Raw genomic sequence first — 25,346 nt, 5'->3', positions numbered from 1 at the left:
TCGAGCTGGAGCCTTCATAATTATGGCGGTCTGTGGCCATGGTAATCTTGGGAACTGTGGCCTTCATATGGTTGGTTCAATGTGGTGTGTCATTAGCAATACAAACTATGTACATGTATATATATATTCCTCGTCTAAGCCTTCATAAATCGCTTGGCCCTCTTCTTCATCTTCTCCATCTTATGCTGGGCAGCTCGTTCCTTCTTGTTGAGCTTCACTGGCAGGGTTCGGTCACCAAAGAATCGCACCTTGGCGAAGTACTTCCTCGACAGGTGGAACTCTTGAGTGACCGCCTCGTCGCTGAGCCCGAGCTTCTCAATGGCCCAGAAGTACCGCTCTGGCTGCGTCCTCTTGAGGTACTTGAGCATCCTCTGACGGCCCTGCACCATCATCTCGAGCTTTCGCAGACTCGGGTAATTCTTCTTGTTCTCCTTGAGATGGTTCGCCAGATAGTGGATCTTGATTGTCGAGACAGCCGCCTGGACCTCGCTCGAACCGGTGTCTCCCTCGAACCGGCCAAACTCCTTCACCGCGTACTCCACAGCCAGCTTCTTAACAGCCTTCTGCGATGCGTTCTGGAGAGAGATAATCCTCTGCAATGCTTCCCGCTTCTTAGCCTCGAGTTGGCTGATGGCGGTGTATTCGTGGTCCCCCTTGGACTCGAGCATGGCTGCCTGCTCGGCGCCATACAACAGTCGGACCGTGTTATTAGGGTCCATCTGCTGGATCTCGTTGGTCTCCTCGGAAACTCGGGCCTTGACTCGCTCGACGAACGGCACAACCTTGCGCCCCAGCACAGGATCAACCTCATTGGTCTGCTGCTTGAGCATCATCCGCGCGAAATGCTTCTGCACCCGCTCCACGGATTTCAGGTACTTTGCCTTGACGGGCGCAATTGGAGTCGCATGGAACGACCTGTGGATCTGCAGGCTGCTCAGCAGCCCCCGGCTCATCCCCGGCCGGGCTATGGCGATATTCTTGAACATGGCTGTCGTTCTATATGTGGTGATGGCGATTTGAATTTTTTCATGTTCCCCCGGGCGCGCGCAACACCTCGACATGTCGACAACCCGACATACTAAGATTTGAAGACATCAGGCAGGGAAGTATATAACGGGTATTGTATGTATTGGATATTTTTCATCATATGTAATTAACAAAAAGAATATCAATAGCGGTTGAAGAGAGGATATCATTGACATTGAGAGGGTAACAGCGTCTGAAAAGAAGGTACCAACGGCTGAAGAAAACTGGTTGAAGCAGCTAGAGAGTTTTAATTAATCATTAAACAATATCTATTAATACAAGTCATCATTTCTATATATTTCGTCGGAAAGAGAATTCGTTTCGGCACAACGGACATGTGCTGGTCGTCGCAGAGCTAAACCACTTGTAAAGACAGTAGTTGTGGAACTTGTTCTTGCAGGTGGGGCACACCTTGGTCGGCAGGGTGTGATCCTGGTGAAGAATCGAGTAGCAGATAGCGCACTCGGCGGCACCCTCAAAGTGCAGGCTGACATTGCGCTTGAACAGCTCGAGAATATCCACAATCGTGCCATTCTGCGAGGTGCCAATGGCCTGCGACGCCATGAGCCACGCTCTCCACTGCTTCTCCTTGACACCAATACGCTTGATGCCCTCCACCCGAATATCCTTCAGCGGATACAGCGACGGATAGCTAATCGATATCTCCATGGTCTGCTCATCAATGGTGTAATAAACACGCACCTCGCGTAGCGGGCGGATGATCTTTGCTTTCATTTGCTCGTCGAGCAGGCCATCGCGTTTCTCTCTGAGCATGCTCTCGACACTGTCCATCTCGTCGTTGACTATAGTTGGCGAGATGTACTTTTCAGTGAACTTTTCCAGCGCAATGGTCACCTGCCGCTTCTTGACGCTGAGATACCACGCCTTGACAAGCGAGCCCGTGTGCTGCAGAGCCAGATAATAGAGATGCAGCATTAGAACATCAATCTCCTCGCTAACCAGAGCAAACTCCTCGTCGCGCGAACCGTACGACTTCATGAGGTCACCAAAGTCGTCCCGATGCCCGTCGAGGATGGCCTGCAGGTCGCCCGCCACAATCTTCTCGGAGATGAAGTTAAGGAACGTCTCGAGGTGGCCGCACTCGCGCAGCTCGTTGATATAAATCCTGCGCAGGTCGTACGACGCCCGGTGGAAGTGGTCGTATATCAGCATCCACGACCACAGGTACCGTGTCAGGTCGCACGCCGGGGCACCCCGCACTGGAGTCTCCAGCAGTAGAGACACCAGCTCAACTGGAAGCGTGAATGCCGACCCAGGCGTTTGCTCGTCCTCGTCTTTTTGGCCGTCTTCTTCTTCTTCTTCTTCTTCTTCCTCGTCGGTCGCCAGCTTCTGGCTCTGCAATTGAAGTTCGATAGACCGTTCCTCCTGCTGAGAAGGAATGAGCTGGTGGAGCAGAATGTATGCGCATCGCTGGATCTCGAACGAAGGCACCGCCAGCAACCCGTACAGCTGCTCGGGATCTTCGACAAGGTTAAGCGGCGTAGTCGACACTGCCCGCAACAGCTGGACGTTAGTCATCTCCCGGGCCTGGTTCGCCAGCGCCTTGGCCTTGAACAGCACATCGTGTAGCTCGGCGTACAAGTCGCTCTGCTTCTCGAGCCAAATCTCGCTGAGATCAGCATGCGACTCCTGCATGTGCACCAACGTGTTGAACAGCTTGAGAGTGAAGTACTCGAGGCCCACAGAGTTTTCGTCCACAGCAATGAAGTCCTGCTCCAGGAGCTCCACAGCACTCTGCCACAGCTCGGTGGGCAGCCCAGGATAAAGCGGGAGGACCTTGGAGAGCAGCTTGCTGATCTCCATGCGAGCGGGCATGTAGTCTCGCGAGTAAGCGTCCTCGGACTGCATGCACTCAAAGAGACTCTGCAGGCACCGCTGCAACCGCTGGACGGGAAACAGTTCTGCCTCACTCTCCTTGAGCTCCTCCATTGGCGAATCAAGCAGCAGGTTAAGGTACACGAGCGACTTGAAGTTGGACTTTACAACGTTCTGGTTGCCCAGCGACACAAGCTCGCTGGCAAATTGGTTCCGCAGCTTGTCAAACGCTCTGAGCGCCAGGCTGAACCGCTTGAACCCAAGCATGACCGCCGCGGCGCCCAAGATGTGGTCCTTATCAAACACAGTCTGATACATCTGGGCAAACAGCGACTCGGCGTCGGCCCGCGTAATGGTGGGCCGCTCCACCAGGTACTCGAGGATAAACGACAGGACGCGCGCCGAGTAGTACCCTTTTGTGCTATGCTCGATGGTGTTGTTCCACAGCTGCGAAATAAGATTGGCCGAGTGGCTCTCCTGGAGGCCTGGGTTTTTGTTTGTGATGGCAGCAACTGCATCGTGGGCAGTGAACTCCTTGAGGCCATCGAGAAGAATGGCGCTAACGTCCTTGCTAAATGCAATGATAGCATCGCTGAGGAAGTTATCGTCAATACCGTTTTCCTGGTCCTTCTCAATGAGGAACGCGTAGTCCGTGCTGGCCTCTGAAATGAGCCCCAGCGAGGTCATGAGCTCCAGCTGGACGCTCTTGGGCAGCGTCTCAAACAGGTTGCGGTTGTTGGCAATGAGACAGACCGAGAATATCGACATGGCGATGAGCTCTTCCGGGATGACCTTCAAATTGTTGACCTGGGTCTCATCGCGCAGATTGTCGAGGAAGAACAGAGCACCTCCCAGCGGATTCGACACGGCAAGCGAGCCAGCCACGCCAGATTCAAACAGCGAGGCAAGTTTGGTGCTCCACTGGCCGTTGGGGTAGAAAAGAAGCTTTTCGAAGAGCTGGAGCTTGGAGGCGGCGTCCTGGGTCTGGTCCAGCAGCCGCTGGCCCCGCTGAACCGACAGGTCAATGCCGTCTACAGAAGACCGCTCAACTTCGGAAAGCAGGCCATCTGTCAGGGACTGGAGAGTCTTGTTGTCCTTGAGGCTGACGTCGTTTCGCGGCAGGATGATGGCATTGTCTTCAATAGCACCTAGGATGCCCTCCGCCTCGGGGTAGTCTTCAGACAGCTTCCACAGCTGGGAAACAAGCACCTTGCCGGCCTCGGTCTCGATAAACTTCATAAAGTAAGGGCGGTCGAGCTTCAGGAGGTTGCCAAAAGTCCAGATCGCCTTCTCTATGTTCTTGCCCGATACGAGCTGCAGGCTCGAGACCCCCTTGAGAATATCAAACGCCACGTCCTCGGCGACGAAAATGCCGTGCGAGCTGATACCAAACAGGATCGAGTCCCAGTCGTTGGTGATCTCCCAGCTGTCGATACTCGAGTAGACAGAAAGGAGATACTCCGAGGCCAACGGGATGGGCTTGGTGCGCCCTCGAAACAACGCATACTCCTTAAGGATGAGCGGGAACAGCGACGACCGCTGGTCGAGATTCGACAGCTTTACGACCGAGTTGAAACTCAGCTCGACGAACTGCTGTATCGACGTGCAGCTGGGGTCCTTGTTGTGGATCGTGTATTGCTTGAGGATATTGATCACGTCTGCCGCCGAGTCCGACACAATGTACTTAGCCAAGTCCTCCTTGAGGAATTTTTCAAGGATATCGACCATGTCCTTGTCATACGAGAAGATATTGTCTTCAAAGGTCGATAAGATGAGCGACACCGAGTAGATCTGGAAGTCCTCGTCGGTCGGGGCAAGGTTGTTAAACGTGAACTTCAGGTAGTTGACCATGAACTCCATAATCATGTCCTTGTGCGCCTGGCTCGACAGGTCATCGAACATGACTTTGGTTGTGAAAAAGTACTTTTTAAAGAACGGACGCGATTTCTTATTCAGCGCGATTTCGTCCAGAAGCTTGCTGAACTTGTCTTTCATGGTCATGGCGTTCTCTTGCCACAGCTCTGCCAGCTTCTTGCCAGTCATCTGGAGGATCTCCCGATCCAGCGTATCTCCTTCCTGCAGAATCAGCAGCCGCGCCACAGCTTCGATGGCCGAATTAAGAATGGCATCGGCCGTCGCGGGGCTGACATCGCTCGACACAATGCGCTTAATTGCCGTCAGATAGCTGCCCCATCCAGCCGCCAAGTGCACGACCATCTCCTTCTGGATACCATCTAGGTATGCCTGGGCAATTCCCTCACTCGTCCCCGTGGGGGACTGGGAGCTGTACGGAGACACATCGCTCGAGAGAGAAGACAGTAATGACTGGACCAGCGGCCAGAAATGCTTACCAGACCGGCGCGAGCCCTGAGACACAAACGACAGGAGTGCAGAGTACGCAGCGCCCTCCTTCGAGCTAGCCAGATTAAAGCTTTCTGGGAAAGCCCTGGCCAGGACAATGTTAGCCTGGAGAACGTCGATGAGGACGGCATTATTCGCCTCGTTGAAGCCCTTGTAGATAACGTAATGAGAGATAACCTTGAGGTTTGGCTCGGCCCAGTCCTTGTGCTCGTTTACCAGGACGATTACTAGTTCCAGCACCGATTTGGACAGCAGAACGTCTGGAGACGCCGCATGGCGCCACAGCTTTTTACTCGACACAATCTTCTTGTACGTTTCCTCGTATTTCTGACAGTCTGCGCCGTTCAGCAACAAATACCGCAACAACGCGATACAGGACCGCACTGTACGCAGGTACTTGGCCTCGGCTTCCTCCTTCGACACGTAGCGCTCGTCGCTCAGCGCCTCGGGGGTGTGTAATGCAATAACCTCGTAGATATAGTCAATGAGCGTCTTCTCAAAGATCTTGTAAAGCGACTTCTTCTTTTCCTCCGTGGGAAACACCAGATCAAGCGCGTGATCCGCAGCTGCAGCCACGAGCTTGTCTGTATCGTACATGCCGCACAGCCAGGGGCTCACCGAGTCTTTGAGGTACTTTGCAGAGTTCTTGCCCAGAATGCGAAACACAATGCCGTGAGCCTTGTGCGACTGCTGTCGCACGTTGCGCGACACGTCTATCGACAACTTCGGGTATATGAGCGTCCACGCCCAGTGGAACTCTGTATCTACGTACTGGGGGCCCTTTTCGGTGCTCAGCAGCGTCGTCAGCTCCGTAATGGCCTTCTCCCGTGTCGTTGTATCCTTCTTGAGCAGGTTCTTGAACACCACAACCATCTGCGAATCATTCAGGCTGCTTGGATCAGGCAAGCCCGATATATACGTGATTGAGGGCTCATTGTCACCGATTGACCTACCACAGGTTAGTCCCTATCGTTACTCCAATAGCCTGGCTCTCCCAGCTCCTCCACAACTCACCTTGACCCAAACGAAGCCATCTTCAGCTATAACTGTAGTTTCTCTGACTGCAATTTCCTTCTACACGCAGCCGACACACCAATAATTCGCCACAGTGCACGGACTCAGTCTCTCCGGGCTCAGTAATGAGAGATGGAAAACCGCAACTGCCCAGACATGCACCGCATTTTTGGGGGGGGGGGGGGTGTGTAGTGAGGCTTCGTGCGCGCGCAGGCCTCCCCCTCCGACACAACTGTCGCCCGTCAGGGGAATGAACACACCTGACGCAGATCGCTTTCACTATGACGACATGTCCAGATCTGTGGATTCCTCCGCGCTCCAGTCCTTCGTATGTCGAGGGTTCCCTGCATGGCGGTTATTTGTTCATCGTGGTATTCTGTTTCTTAGATTCAGGTGGAAGATGGTATATCTTGGAGCGTATGAGCGATGAGGTCTTTTCTCGTCCAGGGATTTTATTACGTGCGTATTACGCAGGGTCATGATGTCAGAACGCGTTGATGTTTTTTAAAATACGGTATATATATATATAGAAACGTCTTCGGCAGGTGTACGATACAGCTCTTTACCTTGTACTGCATTAGCCAGAGCCTTCTACAGTGCGCCCTAGTAAAACACTCGAGCTCTACTACAGTAGCGCTGCCTGGTACTTGCCGAAGTTCAGTTGCAATTGTTATATCGACTGTAGTCGCACAGGTTATACTACATAAGTACATATTTAACAACATTAGAATGCCAGATAGAGATCTTAAAGTTGGAACAATTATCATCACATTAACGTCCGTTAGCGCTGCTAATGATTCAAACAAACTGGATTGTCATGAGTCAAGTCTGCCTCGAATGCCGTTAAAGGCCCTCACGAGCATCAGTGTAACAGCGTCAGCAATTGTCTGCTGCCGAATTAATAACTACATTTTTGTGATGTCCTCTCACAAGTTTCCTGTTCGGAAATATCAGCACGAATATAAATATAGCCGACTGCTCATTCACTTTTGGGACCAGTTTACCGTGAGAATGATGACTTCAATTGATGTGGTTTATGATATGGATATATCGTCAATTTCTTCAAGCAAGCAAGCTGAGTAGGTTCAGGGGTTCAGATCCACTGGCATTGAGGCCAACACAGTTGAGCTTGAAGGTCGGCCTCTTCATTGGTAGAACCGTGAGCCCTTCAGCAGCTTCAGCGCTCTTATATCATCCATTATTTTTTGGACATCAGCGATCAAGGAAATCGCCGAGGCAGATTCTATCGCACGTTTCATGAACTCGAGGAAGGGTTTCGCATTATCTCTATTGTAAAACTACAGTACTCCAGCGTTAATTTCTCGAGGTAACAGGCAACGGCGTCAGCACTATGAAACCTATTACATAGTTTTGTCCAAAAAGAGCTACAATATGGGCATGCTTTTGTAGTACAGTAGCAACACGCACCGAATGCTCACGCTCCTCCACAATAGCCTTGCAGCAATGGGACAAAACCGTCGACATGCAACCTTTTCTGAGGTCCGCTCCAATTTGGCCGAAAATCAGCTCCAATATTTCTGTACGTAATCTCATTGGATAAACGTTGTCCTACATCTTCTCAGTGTTTATAGGAAAGTGACAAGGAATCTCGTGACGTGTATGTTTAAAGGAAACGATAACGATGAGACCAGCAAAGACATGGAGAGGAGAACAATCAGGATATATAGTTTAATAAGGTTGGTTACAACCAAGCCAATGTATTCTGTTAGAGACCTATGGGGGTTATGATGCGGCGTGACGGTCATACATGTAGCTGTCCAAAAGAACCAAAGCTGCCCAATAGTGCTAGAGTTGCCAAGAAGATGAAAAAAATTACTACAAGTTACAGTACTAGCAAACAGTACAAATAAATTACTAGCAAAATGAACCAGAACAAATAATGTACTGGAACTGATAAACGAAGCGAAACCAGAAGCAATTGAGTTCCTAACACTTGTACTTGAGCGACTCGAACGCCATGTAAACCAAATCGTAGCCGTTCATGTCGTAGCGAATCATCTCGGTGCGCTTATAACTGCTGAGCCGCGTGGGCAGCTTGACGCTCGAGGAGATGGACTCGACCTCGGAGTCGAACAGCGTCACGCTGAACTTGCCCGGGCGGAATATTTCCAACACCTTCTCGAGCACGTCCATGTTGGTCATGTTGTACTCGGCAGGGGGCACGGTGGTCTCAAAGGAGGCGTACGAGCACTCCTGCTCAGGAGTGACATGAATTGTGAAGTAATGACCCTCAGTCACCAACCCGTTGCACGAATATCCGCAGGGTGTGAACATAAACGAATCAATCACCTGGTGCGTGGTCGGGTAGATCTGGTCGATGCCAGCGATCTTGGTGACAATATTACCCAATTCATGGCCCGGGTCCTCGTCGTCCGCCGCGGCGCCAAGCGGCGACTGCCCGCCGCGTGCGGCGTCGGCGCAGTCAAGAGTAGCGGCCCCAGGCAGGCGATCTGTGTAGAACTGCGCCGCATGGAGCGGCGACAGGTCCGTCATGAGGATCTCCAGCGTCTGGTCGTTGAGCCGCACCGGGTGATCGACTGGCACGCCGTTGACGGGCATGCGCAGGTTGGTGTCGAAGTAGAGCGGTACGGTGGCGTAGAGATACCAGTGGTCTTTGGCGATGTTGCCCACCACGTACGCGGTGCCGTTTTCGAAGAGGCCGTCGAGGCATGCGACCTCGTCCGCCCAGGATCGGTGCGGGTGCTGCTGCTTCTCCGGGAACATGAAGCTCTTGCGCGAGTAGAACACGCGCCACGGCTGCTTGTCCCGCGGGTAGCCCGCGTACTGCGCAATGGCGTGCTGCATGGGTTGGATGCCAGCCAGCGTCGTCGTCGTGCCACACGTCTTGAGAATGACCTTGTGTGGGAACACAAACATGGAGGACTCCGAGAGCACAAACGCGTCCATCTCCTCGGTCTCTACGACCGAGAGGACCTTACAGTGTACGTGGTCCAAGATGTCTTCCCAGGCAGCTCGCGGCACCTCCCGCAGGCCGCGGGGCCCCATGGCGTGCGGCAATTGAGCCGCCGTCGGGGCGTACCAGATCTCGAGAAGCTTCTCGGGACCCTCGAAGGCGTCTGTGGAGTCTAGATTGACAGACGTTTCGAGGTTGACATACTTGGTGTACAGATCAGAGGTGACCATACTTCCGGCTATTGCAAAAGATCAAACTGAGGGTGGATTTGACTTTTGAACAGGGAGCGTTTCTTACAGAGATTCTTCTTCACCAGCAAAACGGCAAAGCTGGTTACTTTCGGGGGGTGGTTGGGGGTCGTGGGTGTAAGTCGTGTTATCTAGGCTTAGCTGGGCGAGTGAAGCGAAGCTGGAACTCTCGGTCCATACGATGAAGAATTGGTCTTGTCAATAAGATGAAGAACCGGCAGTAGGGCACAATTAGTGTTCTTCCCCCAGACGAAAAGGAAAAAACAGCCCTAAAACTAGTTTGGTATTTAAAGAATAAACAAAAAAGGCTCTTGAAGTCACCAATTAGTTTGATAAGACCCTTACCAAACTACTATAGAACAACTCGAAGATACCCAAAATAAAAAATAAAGGGAGGAGAAAAAAAATCGAAAAGTTCGGTCTCGTTTAATAGCACTAAAAAGGCTTTATCGGTTCCTCCTATTCTCTCCAGAATAGCCACTTCTGCGGTTTGTTCAGGAAGGCAAAAAAAATTTCACCAGGCAATGGACGCCAGTTGTGCAGAGCGGACGATCTGAAAAAATAACGGCCGTGACATAGTTTACGCATACCCCACCTGTCTTACTACGGGCACAGGTAGTGAACGACTGCGCGTACTTCTGAGCACACACTGGCAAGATGCAGGCCTCCAACCCTGCCTATAGGCTGTGACTGACCGCATTATGCCGCAGGGTGTAGTGGTGGTACGTGGCTTTGCGCGATGACGATGATGAGGGATGAGCCCGCTAGCTATGCGGCCGGAAAGTCAGGGATGGAAAGCGTAGTGGGATCTGGGCGGCTGTACACAAGGCGCTCTGCGATTTGCGGGTCTGAAACCCGCTCGCGTAGTAGTCGGTCTAGAATGCGGGTGTATGGCGCGTTAAGGTGGCTGAAGAAGTCGATTCCTTCGGCCTCCCGTGCGGAACCTATAGCCCCCATGTAGGCCCGGAAAGTGTTTGCGTAAACAGGACTCCAGTCTTGGACGTGTGTTCGGTCCTCGTCTGGCATGTGCTGATCGAGGGCTGTATGTAGCTGTAGATGCTGAGCAATAGTGCTCAGGTGCTCGGTTGATGTGAAAGCGTCGGCGAGATCGTACATTTCATTCGCGTAGAGAAAAGGGTACCGCATGTATAGGCTGAGCTGGAGCCATGCCTCCACAAGTTTTCCCCCAACGAGCGTGTAGTCTCGATTGCAGTGATACGACTGGGGGAGTAGACCAATGGCGCTGTCGCGGTTGAGAACGGGGTGGAAAATGTGCTCGAATTCAACTTCTGGGCCGACCGCGGGCAGTGGAGGGGGCCAATGCCTGGCGTAGGGCCCCAGCTGGCCCGGTGAATAAGTGGTGCGAAATTCTTTGGCTGCTTTATGGGCCAGGTTTCTTAGAAACTGGCTAGAGCACGTTTTTTTAGCTACCGTTGGATATATCATGATTACTTCCTCCTTGCCATGCCATATCATTGCTTTATATAGTTGTGCATCAGCTCATCTTCAATTACCTACAGTATTATTATTACAGGTCAATTACCTACTAGTAGTATAATTACTGATCTGTTACACAAATACGATATAGCAGTAGTGCATGTTTCAACTGTAAATGTGGTTCCATTGAAAAGTATAATACGGGATAGTCTTTGCACATCACAAATGAGGATCCCTACATAGACTAGAAGTGCTCAAGATTGTGGATTCTCGAGCTGCACTATCAATTCAACTATATTTAGCAAGGATGTTGACCGCATATGAAACCAAGTCAACCACAGACTAGATCAATTGGTGATTAAAACGGATCATCTCTCTGCCACACCCAGCTCCACGGCCCCTGGTGAAGTCCAGCAAATTGCCGGGTCCAAAAAGCCGCATGCCAGCAAACAGCTGCAAAGCCAAGCCATGACAAAACGTCATAGTCGGCATTTACGTTGCCATTCCTGAACAAATGGAGAGGGTCGGTCAAGATTCTAAAAATTTTCCGCCAGGTGCTTTTTTTATACGCCAGCTCGCTTATGTAACCATGCGGCATCGGTATTATGTAATATCACTTACCTCACTACGACTCCGTGAGCTTCCACGACGACAGATGACCAGTTCGATTATTTGTTCCATTCAGTGTAATGTGGATATTTAAATACTCCTATTACAATACACTATAACTATGTAATCAGTTATCCTCTTCCATATGATAATATCGACAAGTGATTTCTCAATTCTGATAGAGCACGACTTAACCACTCTAGCCGGCCAACATGATTCAATTGGTTGAAGTATAATGCCGATGATTTAAGAAGTGGACAAATAGCTCTCCCACATTACACCACTGTACAAATCAACTGTACCACGATTATGCCCTATATAGTCCCGATAGGCTAGTCAAGGCTGTTCCGTCTAGGCTGGTAGAGTGTGAGAAACCCGAGGTTCGGCCGCTAGTCCGGAGCACCAGCCAATCACGGCGCGTTTAATGGGCAGAAAAAAAGGGACGATGGGACGCGCGGCCGCTCCGTTTCCCCCGGAATATCCCATGGTCCCAAAGGGCGAAAAATCACACAGCTTTTCTCTCATCACCAACCGATCTCCTCCACAAAAAAAGCATTCCACAATCATGTTGGCGCTGAGAACTATCACTCGAACTACTCTGCGAGGTATGTGTGTTTGAATTGCTCCCATGGAGCCTGCTAACAGCCGTGTTTAGCCTCTAGCCGGCCTTTGATGGCCCAGCGAGCCTCGCAGCTGCTCTTTAACTCCTTTGCTGTTCGGTATGTCTTCTTCTTTGTAAATTCTGAAGGTAGAAAGCTAATTGACGATGATAGAAGGCCAGTCACTACCCAGTCGACCACTCCAGAGGAGGCTCTTGAGATCCTTAAGCGACAGCGATCGGCCCGACCAGTTTCTCCACACCTCCAGATCTACCAGCCACAGCTCACCTGGGTCTTGTCCAGTTTCCACCGAATCACCGGCGTAGCTCTGGGCTTTGCATTCTACGGGTTCCTCATTGGCTACGCAGGCCTCCCACTCTTTGGTGTTGAGTTTGATTCTAATTCTCTCATGAGCGCGTTTGGTGCCCTGCCATTGGTCGCCAAGCTCTCCCTGAAGTTCGTGGCCTCCCTGCCATTCACCTTCCACTTCTTCAATGGCCTGCGACACTTGGTCTGGGACACTGCCCGGGAGCTCACTCTCAAGGGTGTCTACCGAACCGGCTACGCCGTCCTCGGCCTCTCCGCTGTCAGCTCGCTCATCCTCACTGTTTTGTAACCGCCTATAACTATTCTTTAATTTATTAGATGACCTCTGCCATAGCCTCCGCGAAGCGGAGTCACGGGAGCTCGAATACGCTCTACGGCTGCTAGTACTATCAGGGAACCACTCCCCCAAACCCCCTGGGCCTCCGCTACGCGGAGAACTCAACTGCTTCGGGCATAACCTCCACGGAGCGGAGCCACGGGAGCTCGAGGGTTGGCCCTCGAAAATACTACACTGTACCATAAAACCGGGTGCCTGGAGGCATGAGCCGCTTGGCCCGCGGCTGTTATATGCGGCTCGGCCTCTGGGGAGCGCCCCTCCAACATGACAACGCAGCGGCTGAACCCCGTCCCTGGTAACAAGCGGCTATTACTATTGCCCCATTTGGACAAGAGTGAAAAATCGGCGCCCGGAGGAGTGGTATTGGGAGAGACATTCTGATCCGGGCCCCAGGCCGATACACAACTGCAAGATCATCTATATATACACTGCATCGACAAAGAATACTGATGGCGAGCTATGCCTGAGGAGCTGAAGCAAGCAGGGCCGAATCGTTCTGCTGCGAAGAGGCGGAAGGACTTCCGTCGGCAGCAGAGCCAGGATTTGGCCACTGAACACAAGAGAATGACCGAGAAGCGCCAGTCCGTCACCGAGGCCGCTGCGCGACTCGCGGCCCGGTCCTCGTCGAGCCTCGCCTCGAGCATCGCGTCTGCGCCGACTCCCGCGTCGGCCGGATCTTCTAGCGGAGCGTCCGCGGCGTCTGCCGCGTTCCGGGCCACCCAGAGTGACCTCAAGTTGCCCAAACAAGAGAGTATTTCGCCAGCATTGAGTGCGGCCCATGGGGTTGCAACTCCGCCGAGCTTGGCGAACAGCGTTCGCAGCGTGCCGAGAGCCGCATCGCCGTCGCGGAGCATCCGTAGTGTTGATGTTACGCCGCCGGGTGGTGTAGGTGCGCTCAACGGGTCCAATGGAAGCAACTCGCTGGCCGCGGCTCGCAGTGTAGCTCTCAAGGAGAAGAGCAGCCCTCGCCTCAACGAATCGAATAGAACTCGAAGCGAAGCGTCGCTGGCTGCGGCGAAGACGATTGCCGCCAAAACTGGTGCTAAGCCGGCGATGGCAGTTAGCACGGAAAATGAACATTCTAAAGCAGATGCTGCAGCAGAGCTGGCGGCCAAGGCAAGCCAGATTCTGTCTGAGGCTGCTAGTGTTCGCCGTGGGTCGGCTACTAGCTTCAGTAGTGGGCCTGACGAAGTGGAAGCCCTGGCTGCGGCGCGGTTCACGAGTGATAACCATGCTGGAGTCGAGGACTGGAGCACTAATAGCGAGGAGCCGTCACAATTTGAAAGCGCATTCAAAGCGGCCTTGCTGGCAAGAGATAGCGTCGAGGATACCGTCAAGCGTATTACCACTAAAGTGGGTAGCAAGAAGACGAAAAAGTATCGCTACGGGCTTAAGCATGGATACTCTTCTACTGTGTCTCTGCCTCCTACAGATACAAGCGGCATTGTTACACCAGTGCCTATCCATCCTTACACATTTACAGCATTGGACCACACGCTTCTCCCGTCCCGCTCCAGAAGCGTTGTTAATGATGAAGTAGCGCCGTCAAGCTATCCACCGAGACTCAATAGAATGACGTCCTCTCCATACATAGTCCCTCGGCGGCAATCGCCGCGGGATGAGCCGACCGCATCAACGGGCACAGCAGTGACAGCACCAAGTGCAGGACTCAAAAAGACGACAATGCGCAAGACTAAGAAGCGTCATTTATTCAATGAAGACAAGCCGTGGAAGCACCACGACTTCTCACTGAGGGTGTCGGAGGTCGAGCGTAAGCGTTACGAAGGGCTGTGGGCCACGAATAAAGGCATTCACGTGCCGTTTGTGCCAACAGACCAGGATGAGGATAGCGAGGAGTATGCGCGACAAAAGGAGTCCGTACACGGCGTAGTGGTTCGGGACCTGTGGAACCGCTCGCGGCTGGACGAGGACACGCTCGAGGCCATTTGGAACCTCGTAGACCGCCGTCAAGACGGGACATTGGATAGGGAGGAGTTTTTGGTGGGCACCTGGCTAGTAGACCAGTGTCTCTACGGCAAGAAGCTTCCAGCTAAGCTAGACTCCAAGGTGTGGACGAGTGTTGCTCGGCTAAACGTAGACATCAATCTTTTCAAGCACAAGCATAAGCATCATCCTCACCATCGAAAGCGGAAGGAAAGCCAGTGAGGCATTATCATCATCGAAAACGCATCACCATCGCCATCTAAAACGGAAGAGAAACCACTAACGCATTAGATATTTAGCATTAATTATAACCTATATTTCCTGGTAACTACTTCGTCTCGCGGTAGCTCTTTCTCCTGGTGGCTACCGGTATATCTCCTGGTACAGCTATACCTTCTATTACCGGTACTGGTAACATATCTCCTGGTGTGCTAAGTGGTACAATAAGTTACGGTCATACTTGTAACGTCCATTCAACCAGAAATCCGTCCAATGGATATGAGTCACATTGATTACCATTAAGGATAGTAAGTAGCACCTGAATGATTCGCTATAAGATTGGTCAATATATACGGTTGACTACGGTAAATGAAGCCCAACCGTAATCTCGACTGAGTCTTTCAATGAGATGTTTTAACGCTGACAGTACTCAATCACATTAATCAATTGAAATTGGATAACCTATCTTTATTTAGAAGGTGTATGAGGCAAACAGTACGCTGTCCCCGAGACCTTCTCCAATTAGATCAATATAAAAAAAAACTTTTCCGAGACCTAAATGACGATGAGCAGCTGCATGTATCTCTCCACAACAGAAGCCATAAATTATCTCTAAAACCTGCAAAAATTAAACCATACAGCCCGTATACGTAAATGAAAGCCGTGGTGCAAATGTCGGATAAACTCCAACGCTTTTTTTAATTTTTGGCGCGCGCAAATATTTCTTCCCCCCTGGGAAATAATACCCGTCGAAACCCCCTCGTGTCCCTCTCCACAGCCACGACGGCCAAGTCAGAGAAGCAGAAACGAGACTACTGAGCATGAGCGAGCCCCAGTATTCGGTGTTCTTTTCGTCCAGCGTGTTCGAGTGGGACGCGGAAAAGGTGTCAAAGTGGATTTCGAACCTTGGACTAGGGCTCTATGCTGCAAACTTCATTGAGAACAACGTCACTGGTGACGCGCTGATATACCTGGAGCAGCCCGATCTGTCGGAGATCGGTGTCAGATCGGTCGGCCACAGGATCCGCATCCTCAAGGCCATCTACGAGCTCAAAGTCTCCCAGGAGATCCAGATAGACCCCGACCATTACATCCCGCCAACGGTGCACGAGGCGCGCAGATTAGAGGCCAAGGGAACAACTATTGACCCGCCCTCCATCATCCACTCGTTTGAGATACGCGATGAGCGCATTGGGTACGCTGAAAACGAGATCCGTAAGCTTCTTGATGGGTTTGCGCGCTTAAGAGAGGACTTGCTTCCGGTGTTCCGGCTGGTCAAGGAGTCCAAGCCACTGCCTACCCCTGAGGCGCCTGGGTCCCTGCATCCACCACCGCCGCAGAGCCAGGCCCCCCAGCAACAACAGCAGCCCCAATCTAGCAACAATAATCCGTCGTCACATCAGTCGCCGACCATTGCATCCTCCTCTTCTGCTATGGCCCCAAGCCTACCGTCATTGTCAACGTCAATTCCGGCCGCTTCGCCCTCTCCGACTAACCACCAGACGCCAATATCAGCAACGGGAGACAATTCCGGAGGCAATGGTGGTGGTAGTGGTGGCGGAGTCAAGGAGTTACTACACAAGAAGAGCTTTGGTGCTCTATCAATGAACTCGATCAAGACGACGAACCCAGGATCGGAGCTGCTTGAGGATATTCAGCGATCCAAGAGTGTACGGCGGCAACAGCAGAAGCATTCTACTTCGTCCAAGGGCGGATCAGCTGCCGAGTCGCTGAAATCGTTTAGAGTGTCGATGGAGGATCCGTGCTACAAAGTGCTGCCGGCAGCGCTGCGCAAGTACGGCATCAACGCTGACTGGCAGGACTATGCGTTGCTAGTGTCGTATGAAGATAAAGAGCGAACTTTGGGGCTGGACGAGAAGCCGTTGATTATATTTAAGGAACTGCAGGACGCGGGCAAGAAGCCCATGTTCATGCTACGGCATATTCCAGACATGTGGAAGAACCATCCGTATAATAGCGGAGGGGTAATGATGACGGGTACTCCGGGAGGCGTTCTGTGATAATCAACCGCCAATTATTTTAGAGGGAGTGAATATTCCGCCAATTGGCCTCTCCAAGGGATATAATATCCTTCCGAGGGTATCGTCCATTCATATGAATAGGAGCGATACTCTGAAAAGGTGTTCATGGAAAGTGCACCGGTTATTTATCTTTCCCAATGATATCAGCCATCCCGGCTATATCAATATGGGTGAATTAGGTAGGTCATCTCGATGGAGCTGGAGTAGGGGTAGACGAAATAAGAGGACGAGAAGGAGCCGGATTGTTTTGGCGAGCCTGAGAGGCCAGAGTTCGCTCTGCCTCATCGCCATGCTTCTTACCGTCTTTCTTAAGCGCGTAGTCGACCTTACATGGCCTGTTCATGAGGAATTGGTTGTTCATAGCCTCGAGGGCCTTGTCAGAGGCCTCGAAAGAGTCAAAACATACAAATCCGTACCCTTTAGAGTTGCCTTCGCTGTCGCGCGAAATCGTCGGCGTCTCAATGAGCGCTCCAAATGTAGAGAAAGTATCACTAAGCACCTGTTCGTCGACCATGGGATCCAGGTTGCCCACAAAGAGCCTCGCCCCGACGTCCTGGTCTCTCTCCCGGTCCTGGGCTGCCCGATTGACCCTGATGGCCTTGCCAAACATCTTGATCTGGTTCAGAACGGCCGCCGCATACCCAGCATCCTTCTCTCCGCGGTACTCAACAAACGCGTACCCCTGATGCTCCTCCTGAAGCCTATCGCGGGGCATGAATATGTTGACTACGGGCCCTGCCTGAATCATTAGCTGGTAGAGCAGTGCTTCCGTGACTCGTTCGTCGAGGTTTCCCACATAAACAGTGGCCTCCTGGTTTCGTTCTGACTCTTTAATTGGCCTATTCATCATAGTATTTCAATTAATAGTAGACAAACGTAAGCCTCCAGTTAATAAATTCAATCTCCACTGTACGACTAATGAACTGTTGGTAATTTCAATGGCAGCCGTAAATGTAGGAGTGAGTGTCCCGTAGTGACATGAAGGGTTATCGGTTGGGAGGTGTCTTGAAAAAATCGCGATACACAGCCGTGCTGAAAAATATTTTCCTTCGGATCAGTCAACCATCATAGATAACCACAGGATGGCGGTGAAGCAGAAGAAGAGAAGCCTGGAAGAGGCTGAAAAGGTCACGGAGGAGAGTCTTGGGGCTCAAATCAGCGACGAGGAGTGGGACAGCGAGGCCGAAGACCGGGAGCTTGAGAAGCTGCTTGGCGAAGAGGCCGATGATAGCAGCTTTGAAGAGGACGAGGACGAAGAGAGTGAGGCAGAGACGCTGGATCCGCGAATGGTCAGGGATCTCGAGAATATCCAGGTTAGAGACGCCAGTGACGATGAGATCACGTGGGTCAAGGGAGCAGACGGCAAGCCCAGGCCGTTGCGACCAGAGATCGATCCAGTGTACGACTCTGACGACACGGATCGCGAAGACACAAACGCCATTGGCAACATCCCCCTTTCTGCGTATGATGAAATGCCGCATATCGGGTATGATCTCGATGGAAAGCGTATCATGCGTCCGGCGACCGGGTCGGCCCTCGACACGCTGCTCGAGTCGATTGACCTGCCAGAGGGCTGGACTGGTCTTCTCGACAAGAACACGGGCGGTGGGCTCAAGCTGACCCCCGAGGAACTGGATTTAGTCAAGAGGCTGCAGCAGGGCGAGAACATGGATGAGGCGATGAACCCCTACGAGGACACGGTCGAGTGGTTCACTTCACAGACCTCGGTCATGCCCCTCTCGGCGGCACCTGAGCCCAAGCGGCGATTCGTGCCGTCCAAGCACGAGGCCAGGCGAGTTATGAAGATCGTTAGGGCTATTCGAGAGGGCCGAATTGTGCCTAACAAGCCTAAGCGTGACGAGGAGGACGAGATCGTTCCTTTCGACATTTGGGTTGATAGCGCCGACCAGCTGCCCCAGGACCACGTAATGAACCTGCGGGCACCCAAGCTGCCGCCTCCAACCCACGAGGAGTCGTACAACCCGCCTGAGGAGTATCTGCTAGACGATGAAGAGCGGGAGAAGTGGGAGAAAACTGACCCTTCTGACCGGGAGCGAAACTTCATCCCCCAGAAGTACGGTGCCCTGCGAAGGGTTCCGGGCTACCAGAACTTTGTGCGGGAGCGGTTCGAGCGGTCGCTGGATCTATATCTTGCGCCGCGAGTGCGACACAAGAAGCTTAACATCGACCCCGATTCGCTCATCCCCGACCTTCCCTCGCCCCAGGACCTGCGGCCCTTCCCCATCAAGTGCTCAACTGTGTACCGAGGCCATGTCGGCCGCGTTAGAACAGTTAACGTGGACCCAACCGGCAAGTTTGTGGCTACTGGCGGTGATGATGGTACTGTGCGAGTGTGGGAGATCCTGACCGGCCGAGAGCTGTGGAAGCTTGACGTCGCCAAGCTTGACACCTACGTCGATGAAGAGCTGGACGACCAGCGGGATACTTCGGACGATTATGTTGAGGCCGTGGCCTGGAACCCCCGAGCCGATAGCGGGCTGCTGGCTGTGTCGGCCGGAGACAATATATACCTGATGGTTCCTCCGGTGTTTGACGGCGAGACTGAGAACCGTGGCCGCGAGCTCATCGAGGCTGGTTGGGGCTATGCCGCCAAGGGCAATGAGGCCAAGAGCAGTACTAACGTGGATGCCGACTCTTCGGACGAGGAGGACGGTCCTGCCGAGAAGAAGAAGCGAAACGCAGCCAAGTGGACGACTCCAGCACCCAAGCTTTCTGAGAATTGCGTGGGAGCCGTTGTGCGGTGCCGAAAGACGGTTAAGAAGCTGTCGTGGCACCGAAAGGGTGACTACTTTGTGTCGGTCTCTCCAGAGGGCGCCAATTCGGCGGTGCTCATCCACCAGCTGTCGAAGCATACTACCCAGTCGCCGTTCCGCAAGTCGAAGGGTATTGTCCAGGACGCCATGTTCCACCCGTTCAGACCGCATCTCTACGTCGCCACCCAGCGATATGTGCGAATCTACGATCTGGCGTCGCAGGTTCTGGCCAAGAAGCTCATGCCTGGCGCCCGATGGCTTTCGTCGTTTGATATCCACCCGCTTGGCGATAATCTAGTAGCATCCTCCTACGATAAGCGAGTTACCTGGCACGACATGGACATTGGCACCAAGCCATACAAGACGCTGCGGTACCACGAGAAGGCTGTGCGAGACGTTGCATTCCACAAGGGAGGCCTTCCGCTGTTCTGCAGTGCCTCTGACGATGGACACATCAATGTGTTCCATGGCATGGTGTACAACGATCTTGACAAGAACCCTCTGCTTGTACCTCTCAAGGTGCTCAAGGGCCACCAGGTGAAGAGCAGTCTTGGTGTACTCAGCGTCGCATGGCATCCAAAAGAAGCATGGCTGTTCAGCGCCGGTGCCGATGGCACTGCGCGTTTGTGGACTGCTTAATCCTCAATAGATTATTACGACCCATTGTATCTCTCCAATAGCATAGTGGTAAGCCATCTTTGGTCTTCAATTGCAATATCTTACATGTGAATTTCGAAGCCATTAAACGGACGATATCTTTTTGCCCTTTGAAGCAAGCAATTCAGGAACTAGGCTATCCTACGGCATTAGGATATATTGAGCGGGGTTTCTATGTGACTATATTCTATTTAAAGCAGAGACGTACTTCCGTAGATAATTTCTTACTGGAATATTTTTTGTCGCTAAGTAGAGAGCTGCGCACAAAATAGTAGAAGACGCTTTTGAATATCGTAAAGTATTATCAATACGGTGCAACTACAGTAACATTATCATTGAGTATATACAGTGGCTGATGCTTGATAGTGTACTAGAACCAATTCTTCTGCCAGGTAACTCTTTAAGTATGTTTTTAAATTGTTTCTAATGTAGCTTCTAGAGGCCCAGAGCGTCGGTTTTCTAAACTGTTCCTCGTCCACTTACAACAGAAGCAAGAGCAAAAGAAATTATATTCCACTAAGCTGCTTATAGAGTGGTAATACAATAATATTGATTAAAGTCCGTTGCCTAGCTAGTATAACTTGCCTATAGAGTTGTGGGAATTGATATTCGACCATATTGGAGCATATTTAAGTGAAATACTGGTACAGAACACATGTTGTTTGTTTCGCGACATTGCTGTGCACAGAAGATGGAGTGACGTTACAATTGATTATTTCAACGTAACAGAGCCTTGCACTAGAGGGAAATAAAAAGAAATCTTACTGGCTTTACCGAATTGATGCCCTTCGTTGCAAAATACATCAGTAGGTTGACACTTGACCTATCAGACAATGGGCCTCTCTACTATAGCGGTACATTGAAGCATTACCTTAGCAATGAGATATGCCCAGGAGATTTTCTTGGTGGTAGGAAGTAGATCTCAAGGCTAAATTGGTGATATTTTTTGAAAAGGGGTGCTGACGGATACAAAAGCCATAAACGGTCAAAAAAAAAGTTGAGAGTCAATATCAAAGACGTGACATGCACCGATGATGGACATCACGAATTGGTTCAAACGATCAATATTCTTGAAATAATAGCCACTTCAATTGAAGCATATATTCAACCTCGGGCACATTGATGGTGGACACCGAATAGCGAAATATCAGGACTGTCACCATCTTCGGGGATATTCCAATGAGTGAGATTGAAAAGCTGCTTATTGCCTATCCACAGATCGGGTCCTTACAGTTATGATGTTGTACACCTGAAAAATAGTGCTATCGCCTCACATATCTGAATTCCAAATACTCAGTGTATACATGCTACCGCAAGCAAATAGCAAAGCAATCAATATCTCCGGCAGGTTCGTTACTAAGCTTAACGTGGAATTTGAAGTTCTGAAATATGAGCCTGGTATGTAACTGGACTTCCCAAACATTCGCACACTGGAGTTGTGGGTCTCCGAAAAGGCTGTTGATGTTGATGTTGATGTTGATGTTGATGTTGATGTTGATGTTGATGTCATGGTTCGCGAGACTACAACAACTGACTAAGGGGCCCGACCGATTCTTCGGTGCTTACGAAAAGAGCGAGCATCTCACGTTCATTGCGCCATTTCTTTGCAACGTCAGAGAGGAGGTCTGGCTTCTGTGAATTGGCGCGACTGGAACACAAGACTGGCAAGAGACACGGTAATACCGTGGTACGTTAAAGATCTTTTCGGTTTCATGAGCTACCTTCATAGAGCATGCAGAATTCTGCTAGGCCTATTTTTCTTCGAGCCGGAGAAAACGAAGGAATTGATTAAAGCACTTATAGAGCAGTGCACATGTCTCGAGACACCTGCAACAACCTCGCCTAACGCGGCGGATTTATCTGACGTAGATATTTATTACAGATACCTTTATATGCGAGAGGCATGAGAGTATATCACGTTGCTTATCGATGATTCTAAGGTTTTTGACATTGATTTACAATATATACGCGGGCTAACCTCTCAAGAAGGCGGCGTGATGGACAAGCTTTTTTGCTACGATCGCATAAAATACAATTGGGGGGGGGGGGGGTAACTTGGATATTTCTGAATACCGTTCCACATATTCAAAATTACTAAACGCGACAGATTGAAGTGCCGTCCACGCTCCAAGCAACGCCTGATCTCCGCGAAGCGGAACTACGGAGGTTTGGGGGCTGGCCCCCAAGTGAAGCAGCGGGGCAATGGGAACTCGATTAAATGGATGTTCCCCCTGAGGCTCAAAGGTGGAGGAGGGGCTCACCAGCCGCACGCGCAAAGTTGGGACTTTCGCGGCGCTGGGTTCCCAATAAGCGTGCTGAAATGAGCCCAAAATCTCTTCTCCAACCACAGTATAGAGAAGACGAGAGACGATGGACAGTTACTACGTCCCGCCGCCTCAATCGTCGTGGGACTACCGCTATCAAGTTGATCCGAGCTACTACTACAGAGGCCAGCAGCCACCGCCACCGCCACCACCACCTCCTCCGCCTCAGTACGGCGGATATATCCAGCAATATGCGCCGATAGCGCACCATCACCAGCCCGTGGCGGCTGCGCCGGTGACGAGCAAGCGGGACAAGCGGCGGCAGACGATGGCGAGCCGCTACGTCCAGCTGAACGAGGCGTTTGAGACGGATCGGGATATACACTACCGCCAAATGCTGCACACGCTCCAGACGACGCTGACGTCGCTGCACACGGGCGCCAACGCCGAGTTCCAGGAGCGACTTCACGACATCGAGGAGCGGCGCGACTACGAGCTGGTCAAGCTGCGGCTGTACGAGCAGTACCTGATAGAGCGCGCTGAAGGGGAGTACCACAAGCAGGTGGAGCAGGCGCACGAGGAGCACGAGCAGATGATGCAGATGGTCAAGGAGCGGCTCATGTCGCGGCTCGAGGCGCAACGCAAGAAGCTGCGCGAGGACAAGGCGCTGCTCGATATCGCCAACGACCACTCGGTGTTCCTATCATACGACCGCGGCGGGCCCCCGGCCTCTACTGACAACAACACAGCAGCCGGCCTGGCGCCGGGCTCGCCACAGAACGGCGGCGCTTCGTCGGATCATCGGCGGCGGCGGCGCCGCCAGGAGATGTCGGCCGCTGCCACCTACGACGAGCTCAGCGCGCTCTCGGGGGATGGCAAATCGTCGCAGCCCAAGCGGGCCCGGGGCTCGGGGGGCAACCGTACCGGGGCGAGCGATGGCTCGGACCGCGACGTGCTGGAGGGGGTGCTGTTCGCCAAGGAGCGCGATGTGCCGACGACTCGGCACACCTCTCGGTCTTACCAGGGCGTCCCGCCTTTGAAGCCCGACGAGGCCATGGAGGACATTGCGTTAATCCGTTCCCTTATCAAATCATAGTCCCCTGCCTCCTCCTGTATTTATCTGTAATGAATGCTAACGACCAAACTACCCCCCACTTTTTAGCCGCACTCCCCCATCTCTCACAGCCGTTACAGCCGTACGACGGCACCTCACGAGCGTTGTTACAACCATTTTGTTACAAGGCATCCCCAATGTGGTGTAATGCACGCAATGCTGAGTGCGGCTGTTGCAATTGCTAGGGATCGCTTTGACAGGACTGCCAGTTGATGGTTTGTATCTGATCGATTAGGGCTGATCCCGGCCACTCATTAGTCAGAGTTATACACGCAAAATATAAGTCACACACATATTGCGGTATAGCATCTACAGGTGCGAGAGATAGGAAAAGGAAATTTCCCAAAAATGGAGCTGGAGCTGGCCACTGGCCGACTACAGTGGTACAATAATACAGTGTAGTTATACCAGGCGTCATGGGTGGGTCCTCATGAGAACGTGTTATTACTAAGGAGTACACCAGGAGTGGGTGTGTAACAGTGTTGTTAGTGCGGCTGTTGCATGGCGCTCCGAGTACGCGTCTCGAGGACATTTCATCAACAAACGAACCACTAAGACGGCAACATCTGTACCGCTACTATTTTTCTATTAACGTAAATTATTTTTGCCTATATATTTATAATCATTAGTATTAGTACGTATTAGTACGTTTTAGCACGTATTAGCACGTATTGATACCACTAGCATATATAAGTACCGGTATATGGGAATTCGATACTACCGTTCTGCCGCCGTAGTCGTACAGTGCGTGAAAGCTGTGTCTGAGACTGGACATGGGAGACAAACGTATTGAGTAGCCAATTGAGGTTGTTTCTGATCACCAGAATATTGAATACTTACATCATTCGATAATTAGTAGGGCTTAATTTGTAAACATGCCATTAGCCACATCGAGATTACAGAGTTACAGTTAAGCTTGCCAACGGTATAATAAACTAGCAAAACAGTTATCATAAAAACTATTCTTTGTAACATTGCATTACCCATACAGATAGACAATGCTCTTCGCCATAGGTACACATAAAGTCGCCATAATACAAGTACGCACGGTGCAACGGACGAAACAAGCAGCAACGTACGGCTGTAACAAGCCGCCCCGCAACCAAGGCTAAACACGTACGACGCCGAACGATGATCATGAATCACAATCCTCAATCATAACGTCACTGAAATTAAGGCGCACATACACTGACAGCTAGCAGCTGTGGTGACAGCTATGATGACAGGCCATGAGAATAGGCACTTTTCGCCCATCATTATGGCCAGCAAATACTTGGCTAGACACAAAGGCGGTAAATTAGGACCAGGCTGTAACAAAAGCGTTGCTTCATGAGTGGGGGGCACGCCTGGTATACGGCTGTAACGACTGCTTCAGTGGCCCCGACAACTCGGCTGCCCCATGAAGCGAGAAACAGGGCCCCTCGAAATGAATAACCGAGACGACGAAAAGATACCACAAGTAAGGCGCTGATTGAGGATTGCTGACTGGTGTTTAATGACTGGCGTTTAACGACTGGTGTTTAATGACTGACGTTTAATGAAATGACAGCCGTTGGAGATTATCCGTTGCCGTGCAGCGAGGCTGTTTCAAAAGGGGGGAAAA

General features: G+C 51.6%; 10 protein-coding genes across 10 annotated transcripts; 5 read left to right on the top strand and 5 right to left on the bottom strand.

The window, feature by feature from the left end:
* Positions 1-134: 134 nt before the first annotated feature.
* MRPS28 (mitochondrial 37S ribosomal protein uS15m MRPS28) lies at positions 135-986 on the bottom strand (the record flags this gene model as incomplete). Its single annotated transcript, XM_076685600.1, has 1 exon — positions 135-986. One exon carries the CDS (start codon positions 984-986, stop codon positions 135-137), a length of 852 nt encoding a protein of 283 aa, XP_076540224.1.
* A 331-nt stretch (positions 987-1,317) lies between these two features.
* On the bottom strand, positions 1,318-6,257 carry RKR1 (ubiquitin-protein ligase RKR1; the record flags this gene model as incomplete). Its single annotated transcript, XM_076685599.1, has 2 exons — positions 1,318-6,172; positions 6,238-6,257. 2 exons carry the CDS (start codon positions 6,255-6,257, stop codon positions 1,318-1,320), a joined length of 4,875 nt encoding a protein of 1,624 aa, XP_076540223.1.
* Positions 6,258-8,184: 1,927 nt separating this feature from the next.
* SPE2 (adenosylmethionine decarboxylase SPE2) lies at positions 8,185-9,402 on the bottom strand (the record flags this gene model as incomplete). Its single annotated transcript, XM_076685598.1, has 1 exon — positions 8,185-9,402. One exon carries the CDS (start codon positions 9,400-9,402, stop codon positions 8,185-8,187), a length of 1,218 nt encoding a protein of 405 aa, XP_076540222.1.
* Positions 9,403-10,188: 786 nt separating this feature from the next.
* Positions 10,189-10,896, bottom strand: TRVA0_026S01772 (uncharacterized protein; the record flags this gene model as incomplete). The annotated part of the gene is made up of 1 exon (XM_076685597.1): positions 10,189-10,896. One exon carries the CDS (start codon positions 10,894-10,896, stop codon positions 10,189-10,191), a length of 708 nt encoding a protein of 235 aa, XP_076540221.1.
* Positions 10,897-12,031: 1,135 nt separating this feature from the next.
* SDH3 (succinate dehydrogenase [ubiquinone] cytochrome b subunit, mitochondrial) lies at positions 12,032-12,681 on the top strand (the record flags this gene model as incomplete). The annotated part of the gene is made up of 3 exons (XM_076685596.1): positions 12,032-12,071; positions 12,122-12,185; positions 12,240-12,681. 3 exons carry the CDS (start codon positions 12,032-12,034, stop codon positions 12,679-12,681), a joined length of 546 nt encoding a protein of 181 aa, XP_076540220.1.
* Positions 12,682-13,188: 507 nt separating this feature from the next.
* Positions 13,189-14,895, top strand: TRVA0_026S01728 (uncharacterized protein; the record flags this gene model as incomplete). Its single annotated transcript, XM_076685595.1, has 1 exon — positions 13,189-14,895. One exon carries the CDS (start codon positions 13,189-13,191, stop codon positions 14,893-14,895), a length of 1,707 nt encoding a protein of 568 aa, XP_076540219.1.
* An 818-nt stretch (positions 14,896-15,713) lies between these two features.
* Positions 15,714-16,913, top strand: STE50 (Ste50p; the record flags this gene model as incomplete). The annotated part of the gene is made up of 1 exon (XM_076685594.1): positions 15,714-16,913. One exon carries the CDS (start codon positions 15,714-15,716, stop codon positions 16,911-16,913), a length of 1,200 nt encoding a protein of 399 aa, XP_076540218.1.
* A 205-nt stretch (positions 16,914-17,118) lies between these two features.
* Positions 17,119-17,784, bottom strand: HSH49 (SF3B4/SAP49 family RNA-binding protein; the record flags this gene model as incomplete). The annotated part of the gene is made up of 1 exon (XM_076685593.1): positions 17,119-17,784. The coding sequence occupies one exon, from the start codon at positions 17,782-17,784 to the stop codon at positions 17,119-17,121; it is 666 nt and encodes a 221-aa protein (XP_076540217.1).
* Positions 17,785-18,016: 232 nt separating this feature from the next.
* On the top strand, positions 18,017-20,347 carry ERB1 (ribosome biogenesis protein ERB1; the record flags this gene model as incomplete). The annotated part of the gene is made up of 1 exon (XM_076685592.1): positions 18,017-20,347. The coding sequence occupies one exon, from the start codon at positions 18,017-18,019 to the stop codon at positions 20,345-20,347; it is 2,331 nt and encodes a 776-aa protein (XP_076540216.1).
* A 2,388-nt stretch (positions 20,348-22,735) lies between these two features.
* On the top strand, positions 22,736-23,725 carry SDS3 (Sds3 domain-containing protein; the record flags this gene model as incomplete). The annotated part of the gene is made up of 1 exon (XM_076685591.1): positions 22,736-23,725. One exon carries the CDS (start codon positions 22,736-22,738, stop codon positions 23,723-23,725), a length of 990 nt encoding a protein of 329 aa, XP_076540215.1.
* Positions 23,726-25,346: the final 1,621 nt, after the last annotated feature.

Source organism: Trichomonascus vanleenenianus (assembly GCF_965637985.1).
Source record: "Trichomonascus vanleenenianus strain CLIB 3782 genome assembly, contig: TRVA0_026S, whole genome shotgun sequence".
Taxonomy (NCBI): Eukaryota; Fungi; Ascomycota; class Dipodascomycetes; order Dipodascales; family Trichomonascaceae; genus Blastobotrys; species Blastobotrys vanleenenianus.
Note: the sequence above shows the minus strand (reverse complement) of the source record. Positions and strands in the feature narration are given on the sequence as shown.